Source organism: Ascaphus truei, chromosome 1 (assembly GCF_040206685.1).
Source record: "Ascaphus truei isolate aAscTru1 chromosome 1, aAscTru1.hap1, whole genome shotgun sequence".
Taxonomy (NCBI): Eukaryota; Metazoa; Chordata; class Amphibia; order Anura; family Ascaphidae; genus Ascaphus; species Ascaphus truei.
Window position 1 is genome coordinate 37,483,333 of NC_134483.1, and position 16,362 is coordinate 37,499,694.

The 16,362-nt window shown below is 40.6% G+C and overlaps 1 protein-coding gene across 1 annotated transcript in view; it reads left to right on the forward strand.

The window, feature by feature from the left end:
* The window catches only part of DCC (DCC netrin 1 receptor), an 837,937-nt gene that overhangs the window by 430,819 nt on the left and 390,756 nt on the right, over nt 1-16,362 (forward strand). The window contains exons 4-5 of the mRNA XM_075586416.1: nt 7,336-7,486; nt 8,909-9,045. Of these exons, the coding sequence (XP_075442531.1) occupies nt 7,336-7,486; nt 8,909-9,045 (288 nt within the window). The remainder of the gene's footprint in view (nt 1-7,335; nt 7,487-8,908; nt 9,046-16,362) is intronic.

Here is a 16,362-nt window from a genome sequence, read left to right on the forward strand (position 1 = left end):
TTCTGAGGGACAGAGACGTTCGGCACAGATTCTCTCAACTGTACTTGAGAGCCCTCATCCTGTAAGTAGGATTTCAGGGTTCTAGGCAGGGGGGTAATTGAAAAAACATACCACGCTATGTGCGTGCCCTGCTGTTTTTTTCTATGATTTCAGAGACATCAGCACATCATATCAGACAACACCCCTGCCTGTCCAACAACTATCAAGATCATCTATCTGGCATAGGAAGCCTATACTAAAGACTGCCCAATTGGTTCACGGTATTTGGGTTCATTGGACTTTATTCACAGCGCCTGGGACAATTTATTTGTATGTTTATATCAGGTACTTAGCTTTATTTGTTGATCGCATGTCTAATGATTGCAGAATAATCACTTGGCAAATAAAGGACAGAGTAATGCTAACACAATACCTGGGGCTATAAGGTCTGGCAAACTGTTGGCACCAAAATACATTAGATAATGATTGTAAAAAACAAATAACTTTTTTTTTTTAACCATGGAGAATTTAAAGGTTTTTAAAAAAAAAAAAATCTTTATTAATTCTATTTTCTTTCTAAAAAAAATGTGTCAATCCTCTAATAAACATGACACTGTCCTTAGATCATTTTATCCAAGGGAGAACTGCTCCTTTAATGCACTGCTTTTTAAATGTTTTCGCCTATTGATTTTAAGGTCTGAATATGTACCGTATGGATGGATTTATTAACAATATGCAGTATTGAACTTCATATCAGCAGATACATTGTTTCCAAGGTTCCAGCTTATGATGGTGCCGTTTTGCCGTTAATGTTTTTACATGAATGGTGCCAAAATTAATATTTCACTGATGTGCTTAAGTAAATGATTTATCACAAATATAAATAAAATCATAAATCAAGCTGTTTATTTTTATCTAGTTTATGTAAAAGCCTGGGTCATTTGATTGGGATCCCAAACATCTACAATCATCATTTTTCAGCGTCTAGTTTGCATCAGTTTTTTTTTTTTTTTTTAAAGATAAATGCATTGCAGGCTTTAATTGCAGAGTATTGCATGTTCTTTCAGGACATCTCTCTACTTCTTCCATGGACTTTTATACCCCCATCACCCCACTCACTTTTCCACTCCTTACCCTCAAGTCCTGGTCCGACAAGACTCAAGCGATTCAGGCTCAGATTTTTTCTGTCACAGCATAGCTGATTTGCCACAGTGCGGATGCGCACTTTGTCACTATGGTTACCAAGGACACTTTGCAGAGCCAGCTGATGATGCTGATACGCGTTCAAAATGGAGTAGGGCTCCTGTCCACCTGATACAGCGATATCCGGCCAAACTTTTTGAAAATGGCCACTAATTACCTGTGGAGGTCACCTGAAATTTTGCGTGTTCTCTTAATTTTTTAATTGTTTGGTGTGTTTGATTGCACCTGGGTGCTGGTATATAAGTCACTTACTGTCACTGTTTCACTGCACCCCCTGAGGAAGATCGCCCTGTGCGGATCGAAACGTCGGTTTTGTGTTCCATTTATCAAATATACTATTTATTTGATTACTTACCAAGTGCTGTCTCTGTCTTTCCATCTTTATTCTTGGTAACGTATGCTCTAGACTTTTTTATGGGACAAGCACCAGGCCCTTATACTATCACTACCGGAGTGTCGGCTACAAACACACACTATATATATATATATGGGTGGTTTTCTGGGTATGCACCTTAACCCTGGCTGTGCTCAAAGCTGTGACCATGCAGCAAGCTTAAGCCTATAGGGAACCATGTTAAAAATGGTTATTGAGGCAAAAAGTGACACTGTCTGCTCATTTGCATGTCATTTCCCAGAATCCCTTGCTGCAGTGGAAGTGCTGTATGCTGGGTGATAATGGGGAAAGGCGGGGTTGCAGACCTGCCTAAGACATGCAGATGAGCATACAGTTATATTTGCATATATATATATATATATATATATATATATATATATAAAGAAACAAATACCTATCCCTTTGGGGATAACTCACTTCCCCAGTCCCTATCTGCAAGGCTGGGAGGAAAATCCCATTACCAACCTATCCCCTCCCCCCCCCCTCAAAGTCTATAGGGGTAACTCCAAGCAGGTGGCCCTTCAGGTCAGTCTCTGGAGTGGTGTCCACTGAGGGCCCAGCCTCTGGCAGGTTTCTGGGTTCGCTGCACACTGTAAGGGTGGTCTGGTCCCCTGGTGTCTTGATATCAGCCAACAGTCATGCTGTGTGCTCAAGAATCTCTGGGTCTGTTTCCAGCAGGAGGTTTTTTATCCTTGCCAGGTGAAAATGGTTAATTGACTTTGATTGCAATTAACCAGCTCCCTGCTTGATTCCTCAGACTATTAGAGGCTTTCTATTGTAGCCTAATTTAGACAGGGTTAAGTCCCTGTAACAAGATGTATTATAAAATTCTTCTGTATTTCATACAGTTTTATAATGGCATCAAAACTCTACAGAAACCTTTAGAGATTCTCTGGGGAACCCAATGATTCCTAGTAACCCTGGTTAAAAAACGCTGGCATAGGTGAACAAACAGTACATGCAATCTGGATAAGCAATAATCAAAGTAGGATGAAAGGACAATATTTTCCTAGGCTAAACATGAACAGATAGGATCAGATGCAAAAAGAACTCACATACTCGTGCTGCAGCTCCAGTAACAGAGGATACACAGGTAATCCCTGACCTCTGAGCTCACAATCACTAGACTGCTGAGCTCTACACTTAAGCAGCAGTAACTAGATTACAAACGTGTGTGCTGGGAGTAGGCATAATAATAGAGTCTAAGCTATTACCTAAATCAACAAATACAGTAGATGTCATAATGATACAAACAATTAACCGTGACTACAGGACAGTCTTTAATTATTACTAATGCGGCTGCCTAACAAACACATATTACCTGCGCTCCTCCCTTAGTGAGGAATGCAGCTGGTAAATAGCTCGGCCTTACATTTATGGAAAACAGAAACATAATTGAGGCGGCCAGAGTACCTATCTGCTTTTTAGCGAGTAAACCCCGCAACAACAAAAAATGCACATGGATAAACAGAAAAACATAAGAACGGCCACTTTTTGCTAACATTTAGTAATGCTGCTGTCCAGGTCAGCATTATAATTAAAGGAAAAAAGCATTGATAAGATTTGAATCACGGACGATTAAGGTTATATGATCTCATCATTGTTCTTCATCCATAGCCTTTCCCTGTACTGCTAGAACCGAAATATGTATGAAAACATACATATTTTTTTAAACAACATTCCTTGTTTACGAAAAATATAAATTGAAGATTCAATATTTATTTCACCAAGTATAGTAGTAGCATTACAATAATACATGTCACTTCATAGATCGACGTTCACAGCCCAGTAGTCCTACTGTATGCAGCAACTTTCTTACATGCTGCTTTACAAAACAGGAGTGGACGTCATATCCCAATAACACATTGTCACATTGCAAAATGTATTTGGAATCAGAAATGTTGTCCGAAGTTTTGTTTATCCTATTTCGGCGTTGCTAAAATGTATACGACTGTCGGAATTCAAAGCATGAAAGTGAATACACTTCTCACAGAAAGTCTTACTTACTAACGTCATGGGTTCTATTCAAACTGAGGTAGATCTGAGGATTTTAGCAGTCATTAGGGCTATGTCCAAAAATTAATTTACCACCTAAGATCATTAGCGCAGGGGTGGCCAACTCTAGTCCTCTAGGGCCACCAACAGGTCAGGTTTTAAGGATTTCCCTGCTTCAGCACATGTGGCTCCATTGAGTGTTGATATCCTTTAAAACCTGACCTGTTGGTGGCTCCTGAGGACTCGAGTTGGCCATCCACCCCTGCATTAGTTATACATGTTGCTATGTCATTACATACAATTACATACAATTACAATTGGGGCACGGTTTCCTATTCTACGTATGGTATACGTCATGTACAGAAATATGAATGCATTGTGACAATTCTGACACATTATTGCGCACAGATGTGGTGTATACTTGCAATCTATGACTCTGTATCATTTGCATATATGTGCCACTGACAACCTCCAAACTCCACTGTCTAGTGTCATTTTTATCTTAGTGGGAAAAAGTTGGAACATACAGTACCACATCCAAATTTTTTTTTAATACATTGGCACAAAAATGCAGACATTGTTTACTCTTCTGTGTACCACTTGTTAAATCTGCTGACTATTATCGCAGCAGATATTGCTTGATTTTTCAGACCACGAGACTTTCATAAATGACCTGTGATACTGTATCACAGCTATACCCCCAATGTGCGCAAGTATATATTAGTATGAGATTCATCAAAACTCTCTACTGGTTTCTGGCATCAAAGCCCAATTTGTGTATGTTTATAACCATAACTTCCATCCCGTAGCACTTCATAATCACAGTATGCAGGATTTCTACACACACAGTCCCTGCACAGGGCACAGGGAGATAAAGTGAGCATGTCACAAGGAGCTGACACCAGGAATTGAACCAGGTTCTGATTGAAGCTCGGGCTCACTGTTTGCAGTGTCTTTACTCACAGAGCGGCACCTTCCCTGATACATAGACCTATCCCCAGTCCACATCATTTACCTATATTCTCTACATCATGAGTGCGCAAACGTTTCCCCCTGCGCATCCCTGCTCTGCTCTCGGGCTCGTGTCTCCCCCCTGCTCTTTTCCGGTGTCAAATGACGCCGCGGGGTCACGTGACGTCACGTTGACCCCGTGTCGTCGTTTGATGGCGGGTTACCATGACGATGCATCGCTGGAAGGAAAGGTAAGTCCTCACGCGGTCCCCCAGGATTGAATTAAAATGCCTTGGGGGAGAGCGTGGGACCTATGTAACCGCTGTGCCCCCCACAGAAAATCTTGCACCCCCCATGGAGCGTGCGCCCACCAGTTTGTGCAACCCTGCTCTACATAATAAATAGGTGAACCTCATGTTCCTCATATAAGAACTTAGTTAAAAGTGTACTCAATTTTTGTAAAAATGAATTTACCACCAAGCTACTGTATCCATTCATCCATAAATAAACACTACTTTATTTCATTTTGGCAAACCATCTGTTACCATGTTTCAGCATTTTGGCTGTTTTATCATTTTCTCTTTGTTCTATACTGTAGGTCGTTCTCGACCTAATGTTTAAACTCTGCCCTTCTGCTTCACAATTGGATCTGGATCTGTGGGCAATTACACAGATAGCAGTAAAAGCATTTATAAGGGCAAGCATTTCACATGAATCCCATAGCCAGGGAAATGACCGCAAAAAAAAAGTGTTATTCTGTATAGTCCGTGCTTTACAAAAAAAAGCCTAGCAGAAATGAGCCATGAGTGTTCTTTCAGCTGTTTTTTCACAATGCTGTTATATAATATGAAATTAAGGTGACAAGAAAAGTTTATTATTTGTCCTTTTGGACACAGTGATACAGATATCCTTGTAATACAAAAACCAGAGATGAATGCGTAATGTCCTGTTTAGTACTATTCACTCAACATGAATATAATATAATATTAGAACCCCCCCCTTTTTTTTTATAGGAGGGAATTTGGTACCTATCCTGTATATTTTTGTATTCACTTGAATAGGCTGTAAGGGGGTTACTGTAAGGCTGAAAACTGGAGCAAAATAATTTATTAATTCATTTTTTCTCCCAGCACTAGAAGATGTCACATGCATTAGTTAAAGATGTGCAAAATATTCATCAGTTAGTGAACCCATCCATCCTGTCAGCCACTCCTCACATCTACTCCTCCCTCCCCTCCTCCTGACAGCCTCCTCCCTCCCCTCCTCCTGACTCCTCCTCCCTCCCCTCCTCCTGACATACTCCTCCCTCCCCTCCTCCTCCTGACATACTCCTCCCTCCCCTCCTACTGACATACTCCTCCCTCCCCCTCCTCCTGACATACTCCTCGATCCCTTCCTCCTGACTCCTCCTCCCTCCCATCATTCTGACATACTCCTCCCTCCCCTCCTACTGACATACTCCTCCCTCCCCTCCTGACATACTCCTCCCTCCCCTCTTCCTGACATACTCCTCCCTTCCCTCCTCCTGAAATACTCCTCCCTCCTCCTGACATACTCCTCCCTCCCCTCCTCCTGATATACTCCTCCCTCCCCTCCTCCTGACATACTCCTCCCTCCGCTCCTCCTGACTCCTCCTCCCTCCCCTCCTCCTGACATACTCCTCCCTCCCCTCCTCCTCCTGACATACTCCTCCCTCCCCTCCTACTGACATACTCCTCCCTCCCCTCCTCCTGACAGCCTCCTTCTGTCCTCCTCCTGACAACCTCCTTCTTCCCCTCCTCCTCCTGGCAGCATCTCCCCTCCTCCTGACAGCCTGCTTGCTCCCCTCCTCCTCCTGACAGCCTACTTGCTCCCCTCCTCCTCCCTAGAACCTCCTTCCTCCCCTCCTCCTTCCTTCCCTTCACCTCCTGAGAGCCTCCTTCCTCCCCTCCTCCTCCTGCTATAACCACCCTCCAAAATGCTCATCTCTTTTTCATGGAGGAGCAATTTAGGGAAATAAAATTGAGCGAAACTTGATACACGGCCGCCCCAAAATATTTTTTTTTGGTAGATCCTAATAAGTAACACGTCATAAAAGTGATTGAATTTTATGATACTAATCCCTTTCCCTTGCCCATTATTGTACTTATTGGCCCTGAACCCATAGCAGTTTAATTAATTGGCCCCAATGTTTCATCTCAATCTGATTTCCAGGGCTTTGAAGTGGTGGATGATATTTACATTAAACTAGTTGGCAGTTATCATTGTTCTATTTGTTTTTTTATTTTATACTGTACATCAAGTGCAAGAACCATAGTATCCCCAGCACACACAGGTACTGTACATTGGAAAGGCGGAATTGGGGATCATTTTGAAACCACAAAATTAAAACATCTACGTCTGACTTTCTTGCACAAAATGTAGTTACTCCACACCAGGGGTGGCCAACTCCAGTCCTAAACAGCCACCCACAAGCCAGGTTTTCAGGATACCCCTGCTTCAGCACAGGAGGCTCGATCAGTGCTGAGGCAGGGATAGCCTGAAAACTTGACCTGTTGGTGGCTCTTGAGCACTGGAGTTGGCCACCTCGGCGCTACACTATCTCGAGTAAATTCAACTTCAAGCGTGGTCAACAAAAGGAAATGAAACATCCAAGCATTACGTCGCAATGATAATGATTCACTTCAGATAGGTACGGCAGATTACACCTGCCTCAAATGTAACACACACTGCGCTTTTCTTTTATATTCAGAAAGGAGTCAAAAGAAAGGCAGGGATTGCAGACAAAAGAAATGGAGTTGGTCTTAATTGAATGTTTTATTTTTAATTTGCAGAATCCGGGTTACACAGACAGCAAATCTTTCTGCAGAGACCAGCAAATGTAGCGGTGGTTGAAGGCCAAGACGCCGTTCTTGAGTGCTCTGCCTCTGGATATCCAACACCGGTAATCCTGTGGCTGCAAGGAGATGACATTATTCAAACCAGGCATGTGATGATTTTTTTTTTAATGATTACATAATGGTGAATAGAGGCAATTGAGTGGACATTGTTTCCCCAGATATAACATGTCCCTTTTATAACTCAGAATTCATAGGATTAATGGCACCGTTAGTGCAGTATATTGCATTATAATCCAACATATAACACCAGAGATAATAATGAAGAACCTTGCACTCGTACCTTGGTAAAATGGTTAATGTTCATTTGTGCTATAATGCTTCTTTCGTGCGTAGGTTTTAAACAGTTGTTTAATTTTGAATAAGCATTATGCACATGAATGGGTATGGCGTGGGAGATTATACAGTAGGAAAATAAAAAAATACATATAAAAAGAATAAGATAATACAGAATATTTCCATCAAATTATTTACAAGCATGAAATCAAATAGATAAAGCGAAACATCTGCTGTACTAATACTGTACCCTCAACACAATTATTTTGCCTAATTGCAAAGTATATATCTAGCCCACAGATATATACTCCGCAATCCACTTTTCAGCACCAGAATTGATTTTTATTTTGGCATGTTACATTTAAAATGTTTGAAATACCTCAATTTATTTTGTATGAGTTCCTTGCACCATGAGAGAGGGGGAGGTGATTACACTGCAGCATACAGTATGTTAAAAGGAAAGGCAGCTCAATTGTGACTTTGCCGTTTGCATACAGTACAGTAGCAGTACAGGCTAATTAGCATTCAAGTCAAGCAGGCAAATACATTGGAATATAAATGACTGAACAAAGCCACAAATACTGTATAGTATTCATGGCTTTATTTCCCATAGAGAATTAAGGCTACGTGCTCCCAGGTTAGAGGTGGAGCCTCGGCTCACCTTCTCACTCCCTGCTCCGGGTTCCTCACCTCAGGGATGTGTTGTAGCATGGAGGTTTGTAGATTTGGCAAGATGTAAAACATTACGGACAATAATGGGCGATTAACGTCCGGGATTTTGACCAATTAGATATGTTACAAAGCTCAAATGAAAAGAAAAAAATATTTGGCATGGATAGGTGTAAAGTAAGAATAGAAGCAGACCCAAGAAACAACTGCAGAGGAAATCCAACAGAGTAGATATTCCAAATCACAACAACAACAACAACAGTCAACCAGGCAGTCATATCCGGTCCCCACAATGTGACAACCAGGCAGTCATATCCGGTCCCCACAATGTGACAACCAGTCAGTCATATCCGGTCCCCACACTCCATTCCCCTCTCTGTGACTTTCTACATCTCCCTACATTCTCAACCTAAATAAACTTGGGAATCTCCACCATGACATAAGGCAACCTTTAGTCCTTAAAGACAATCGGAAACTAGAATGTCACCTTCATTGTAGCAGGAGCCGATAGCTCTTAATTCACTCCATTTACATTTTATATATGTATTTTTTTTGTATATTTAAGGACGAAGAAATATTCTTTGCTGGCAGGCAGTAATTTGCTTATTTCGAATGTAACCGATGATGATGCCGGGACATACACTTGCTTGGTTACCTACAAAAATGAAAACAGCAGTGCTTCAGCAGAGCTCACTGTTACGGGTAAGTGCTTTAGACAGACATTGAACACTCTTTGCCAAACCTAATGTATGATGCCTATTAATTAGCATTTAAAAGGTAGTTAGTGTTTACGCACTACTGGCTGCAGTACAGTTGTGTTATTTTTTCTGACCTATAAAGACTAGATTATATATATTAATTCCTTGCTGTTAAGCACTAATGTTCAACATCATCAACTATCTTAATATTTTATTGCACCCTCTATTAACTATAATTCTATACTTGCACTCCTTGTGTCTGTTTATCTTCTATGGCAGCTTAAGACAATAATGTAACAGTTACACGTGGCAAATTTGATGCACAAAATACCTTCAGATAGATTACTATGATGCCTTGTGCATGCTGTGAAATGAAATATTGAGAATGTGTTTAAATGGAAGGTGTGGAATATAATTGCCAATGTTTAATACTAGCCCTGGAGGAGGGCAGACCATGTAACACATGCATCTAGCAAATGTTTCAAACTTTATTGTGGAATATGAATTTGCTCATTCTGTGTAGATAGGGAAATTAAGGCATTTAAGTCACTTGGATGAAAACATAATGTCCTATACAGTACCTTGGTTTGAGATGTGCAACATTATCCTGCAGTAGCGGAATTTTAGTGTTTGTTATTCGCTTGGCATCGGAGGCCTAATAATGTTGCTAAATTAGTCTTAGATTTTGCAATTTCACAAGCTTTGATCACCAGACCGTGCCCGAAGCCCGATGTATGGGCCTTATTTATAGTACCAGTGTTAAGCAAATCTACCGATTGTAGAGAATTCGAACAATTCGCTTATGGCAATTTTGTGATTTCAGAGATGTTTGCAAATGTATTAGTTCAAGATAAACATTTTTAAAAGTTTGTATTTGATTTTAACATTTATTTCTATATGTGAACAAAATATTGAATCTATAAAGTATATTTGTGATAATTAATTTGTTCATTCATATTTTAATGCTCTTGTCTAAACATGACACAAAAGATACATTACTGTATGGGGGATCAATAGCCAAATATTTCTATTAGATACCGTTGCACTGTACAAGACTATTAAAGATCGACTGCCTTGATAAATATCGAAACACATTTTTCAATTGCTACGGTACATGGATCTGTATTTGAACACAGGTTAAAATCTTAATGCAAAAAATTCTTAAACCTTGCAGCATCGGGTGTTATTTGCTAAGGACAAAACAGTATTAACTTTAACACCTTTCTCACCACAATGAGATACTTCATTAGATGAATACTTTTACAATGTACAGGTATAGGTTATGAATTTTCAGCAACATTGAATTATGTCACAGACTTAACAGTCTTTGAACTATTCCATACTTTTATCATGATTCATGATGTCAGAATGTTTCTTTGATCTCATAAACATAAAACTCTGTATTTACCAATCTTTTAGTAGGTCCATATACAATACCTTAGCATATCTTGCTTTTGCTACTCATTTCTGAGTCTCTGAAGTATCATACAACCTAGTTTACAGTATGTAAGAAATTACAACAGTACCTTACTGCTCATGGCAGTCCTCCAGTCCATATAGATAGTAGAAAGTCCATTGTAGTGTGGTCTGTGGTGCTATAATCTCAACTTTCATTGTCGAATGCTTAACAAAGACCTCTGTTATGACGTTGCACTCTCGCTGCATAGTACATACTGTATACGCCAAAACAAACTCCGCTAAAGAATTGGTTATTCTTGCTACGCATGTTGTTTTCATAAAGAAAATAAAGCACCAAAGTTTTCATTTCTAATTTGTGAGTTGTTTTTTGCTGGATATGTTCTGTGCAGCGAGGCCTTGTGTTACAAACTAATCTTGGTTCAGTTTATGGAATAGTTCATTCTTTCACATAGAGAAGAAAGACACCTTGATTGCCTGTAGAACGCTCAGTATTTGTGAGCAGAGTATTAGCATACTGTAGGTATACAGGGAACTACACAAAAGCTTGGAAATCAAACAAGGATTAGTCAGTCATTTCTTGAAGATAAAAAAAAAAAAGAAATGTACTTTTGCTATAACTAAAAAAAGAAGAAGAATTTTCTGACGTCCTTTGTCTATTTACACAATCCAAAATCAGAGGAGAATGAAACACAATCCCACCCTATAATTTAAAGATGGAGAAAAATATAGCATTCTTCATTTTTTTGTTTTTCTTTATGAAATTGGACAAAAATGAAAACATATGACTACCTGTAATTCAGAAAGTTAACTCTTTCTCCAAATTCAAGTGTCATGTCTCATTACTGCCTTCATTTACATGATTCTATGTGACAAATGTTAAAATATATTTATAATAATTAAAGAGATTCTGTCTGTCTGGGCCATAGCTCCAAGATCATGAAACCTAGACACCTGAAACATTGCATGCATACTAAGGGGACCCTATAGGTGTGCACCTGGGTGTTCTCTTTTTATTTGTATATAAACACATTAATTCTATGAGTGATTCAAATGTATCTGACCAGCAAGTTGTACCTGGTAGGCTATGTACTGTATCGGGAATGTGACATCATAATACACAAAGCCCGATGGCAGATAAGGAGAGTCAGATAGCTATAAAGTTTACACAGAAAGCAGATGAAGAAAGAATAGAGGGGAGGTGGGGTGGGGAAGGGGAGAGACAATATATTATTAGTCATTTTGATTACTGCAACCCGTGCAAATCTGGGCTTTGATCATCTACTCTATAATAATAGCCTGTGTGTCTGTTTGTCCTGGCCATAGCTCCAAGACCGTGAAACCTAGAGACCTGAAACTGTGCATGCATACCAAGGAGACCAAGGGTGTGCACCTGCATTTTATTTTTCATTTAAATATATGCTATTAAATAAGAATTCTATTAATTCTAGGAGTTAAACACATTTCTATATATAAAATCAAGTGGTAGGCTATGTATCTGGCACGTGACATTGTAATGCACATAGTCTGGTGGCAGATAAGCTCAGAGTTTAAAAGTTTTGACAGAATGCAGATGAAGAGAGAAAGAGGGGAAGTCAGTGGACATGAGGAGGAAGCAAGAATGGCGGAGAAGAGAGAGGCAGAAAGAATTGGGAACATCATAAGGTATTAAAGGAAAGATACGGTGGAGAGAAGTTGGGTGAGAAGAGTGAGGGGTAGAGGGCGAAAGAGGGGAAAGAAGGTCGGGAAAGAATAGCAGCTTTATCTATCTTCTATCTATCTTCTAAGAGAAGGGGGAGGGGCAAGGGGGAACGATAAGCGGGAGGGGGGTGCAAAAAGAAAAGGGGGAGGGGGAAAGAGAAGAGGGAGTGGCAAGAGGAAAAGATAAGGGTGGTAATGGGGAGAGATAAGGGGGAGGGGTTGTGTAAAAAGAAGGGGCAGAGGGTAAAGGGGAAGAGGAGGAGGAGGGTGAGGGAGGAAAGAGAAAGGGGGTGGAGGAAAGAGAAGGGAGAGGGGGAAAGAGAAGGGAGAGGGAAAGAGAAAGGGGGAAGGGGAAAGAGAAGGACGAGGACAGAGGGAAGGGGGAAAGAGAAGAGGGAGGGGGAAAGGGAGAGGGAGGGGGAAAGAGAAAGGGAGGGGGAAAGAGAAAGGGAGGGGGAAAGAGTATTTGAACCCGGGTTAAAATCTTAATACACTCTTAAAAAATGCAGCAACGGATGTTATTTGCTAAGGATAAAACAGTACTAACTTTAACATGTTTCTCACCACAATGAGATACTTCATTAGATGAACATGAACTTTTAAGTTGTATAAGTTATGAATTTTCAGAAACATTGAATTATGTCAAAGACTTAAAAGACTTTGAACTATTCCATACCTCTATCATGATTCATCATATCAGAATGTTTCTTTGATGTCACAGAGGTAAAACTCTGTATTTACCAATCTTTTAGTAGGTCCATATACCTTAGCATATCTTGCTTTTGCTACTCATTTCTGAGTTTCTGAAGTGTCATACAACCTAGCTTACAGTATGTAACAAATTACAACAGTACCTTACCGCTCATGGCAGTCCTCCAGTCCATATAGACAGTAGAAAGTCCACTGTAGTGTGATCTGTGGTGCTATAGTCTCAACTTTCATTATCGAATGCTTAACAAAGACCTCTGTTATGACGTTGCACTCTCACTGCATAGTACATACTGTATACGCCAAAACAAACTCCGCTAAAAAATTGGTTATTCTTGCTTCACATGCTGTTTTAATAAAGAAAATAAAGCACTGAAGTTATCATTTCTAATTTGTGGAGTTGTTTTTTGCTGGATATGTTCTGTGCAGCGAGGTCTTGTGTTACAAACTAATCTTGGTTCAGTTTATGGAATAGTTCATTCTTTCACATAGAGAAGAAAGACACCTTGATTGCCTGTAGAACGCTCAGTATTTGTGAGCAGAGTAATAATATAGGTATACTAGGAACTACACAAAAGCTTGGAAATCAAACAAGGATTAGGTCAGTCATTTCTTGAAGATAAAAAAAAAAGAAAAAAAATGTACTTTTGCTATAACTAAAAAAGAAGAATCATTTCCTGACGTCTTTTGTCTATTTACACAATCCAAAATCAGAGGAGAATGAAACTCAATCCCACACTATAATTTAAAGATGGAGAAAAATATAGCATTCTTCATTTTATTTATTTTTTAGAAATAGGAAAAAAATGAAAAAAGACAGTATGACTACGGCGGAAAAAATAGAGATAGACAGCACTCCAAAAAGCAATTAATCAGAGACTATGCAGGGTGCTCAAGGGAACAAGGAGGACCCTTATTCCTCCAAACAATATCAGGAGAAAAAGGGGGGAGTTACAGTCCTTTTGTAATGCCAGCAGCCGGAGGTGCAGAGAGGAAAACCACGGCTTATCCGAGAGCAGTATACTTTACATTATCTCCCCCTGGGCTGTCTGTGAACTTTGTGCTACATTGCTATGGACTTATTCCTTAATTTTTTTGGCATTATAGCTCTCTTAGTAGGAGCTTGTTTGCACTGTATTTAGTATTGGGATTTATATGTGTACACAGGGTATAGGGAAGTACCATAGGTCTAGTTAACCTTTGGGAATGGGCCTACGAAAAGGGTCATTACCCCAAAACATTGCCCCCCTATTTTCCCTGTTTTACCTTCTCCCAACACCCCTCTCCCCCCCCAAGTCCCTTTTTGGTTGTTCCTTTTTTCCTCTACCTGTCCCTGTGTATTTCCCCTTCACCATTCACTGAGAGCTCCTGAAGTAATATGTGCTGCCCTAGTGTATAGCATTTTCCAAGTTCTGTACTTCGTGCTTATTTTGTTCTAACCATACCAAAAAATTATTCTTTTTTGGCATATCCGCACTTACGTTTTCTTTCCACACGTCAGTGAGTGCCGAGAACCTCCCCACTTTTTTTCCTGATACTGTATGACTAATTCAGAGATTTAACTATTTCTCCAAATTCAATTATAATATATCTATAATAATAAAATATTCTGTCTGTCTGGGCCATAGCTCCAATATCATGAAACCTAGACACAGGAAACATTGCATGCTTACAAAGGGGACCTTATGGGTGTGCACCGGTGTGTTATCTTTTTATTTGCATTTTAACGCATTTATTCTATGAGTGATTCAAATGTATCTGACAAGCAAGTCAGCCAGTGGGTGTTGTACCTGGTAGGCCATGTATCGTGCACGTGTCTTCATAATGCGCAAAGCCTGATGGCAGATAAGGAGAGTCAGATAGCTATAAAGTTTACACAGAAAGCAGATGAAAAATTAAAAGAGAGGAAGTAGGGAGGATGAGAGAATACATTATTAGTCATTTTCATTACTGCAACCCGTGCGATTCTGGTCTTTGACCCTCTAGGCTATAATAATAAAATAGTCTGTGTGTCTGCCCTTCTGTCCTGGCCATAGCTTCAACACCATGAAACTGTGTATGCATACTAAGGCGACCCAGGGTGTGCACCTAGGTTTAATTTTTTATTTAAATATATTCTATTAAAAAATAATTCTATTAATTCTAGGAGTTGTACACGTTTTCTATATTTAAAAGCTAGTGGGTGTTTAACCTGGTAGGCTATGTATCTGGCACGTGACATTGTAATGCACATAGCCTGGTGGCAGATAGGGAGATTCAGAGTTAAAAATTTTAGACAGAAATTAGAAGAAAGAGAGGATGTCAGTTGATATGTGAGAAGGAAGCAAGAATAGCAGAGAAGAGAGGCAGAAAGACTTGGGGACATCATAAAGTATTAAAGGAAAGATGCTGTGGAGAGAAGTTGGGGGAGAAGAGAAAGGGGTAGAGGGAGACGAGGGGGAGAGAAGATAGAGAAAGAATAGCAGCTTAATGTATCATCTATCTTCTATTTAAACACAGCGGAAAGGGGGAAGAGAGGAAAGGACAGTGAAGGGGGAGGGGGAGAGAGAAGGTGGAGGGGGAGGATAGAGGGATGGGGAAAGAGAATGGAGGGGTAGAGGGAAATAAAAGGAAAAGGGGCAAAGAGAAAGGGGAAGAAGAAAGAGGGAAAGAGAAGGAGTGGGGGAAGGAGAAAGGCGAGGGGAAAGGAGAAGGGGGAGGGTAAAATATAAGGAAGAGTGGGAAAGAGGAGGGGGAAGGCTGAAAGAGAAGGGGGAGGGTAAAATATAAGCAGGAGGGGGATAGAGAAGGGGGAGGAAGATAAAGAATGGGAGGTTGAGGGAGAGGGAAAGAGAAGGGGGAGGGGAGCAAAAATAAGAAGGGCGAGGAAGAGAAGGGGAAGTGAGAGAGAAGGGGAAGGGGGAGAGATAGAGAAGCGGAAGTGGGGAGAGATAGAGAGGGGGTGGGGAGAGATAAAGAAGGGGGTGGGGAGAGATAAGTGGGGAGAGAAAGAAGAAAGAGAGAGAGGAGGGGGAGAAAGAGGGATAGAGGGGTATTTGGCTGCAGCCAGGAACCAGCTCAACAGCACAGGGCAGTAAGTCTTGCAGCCTGGCAGGATTAACCCTGCAGGGTTCCATGCTTCTGAATTTGAACCCGCAGCGTTAATCCTCTAGGTTCACCCTGCTCAGAGAAAAAGCCAATACTCACCTTTCAGAAGAGCTGTGCCGCCATGTCCGGTCCCTGTCTGCAGCCGCCTCTGCTGTCTAGATCCATGTCTCCCTCTCGCTGAAGATACTGTAAGAGACCAGGCTGTATTTATCTCCCCTGGATGATATATACCCTTATACAGCATGGAACTCTACATCCAAAGACATTAAAAGCATAAGACAATGAACAAAAGTAAGGTGGGAGAATGAAATGTGTTGAAGCAACACAGAGAAGAGAGGCTAGTAACTGAAGTAGCTGGAAGATCATTGGGAGACCTTCAGCCAGCAGGGGCTTGACATAGATAGATCTA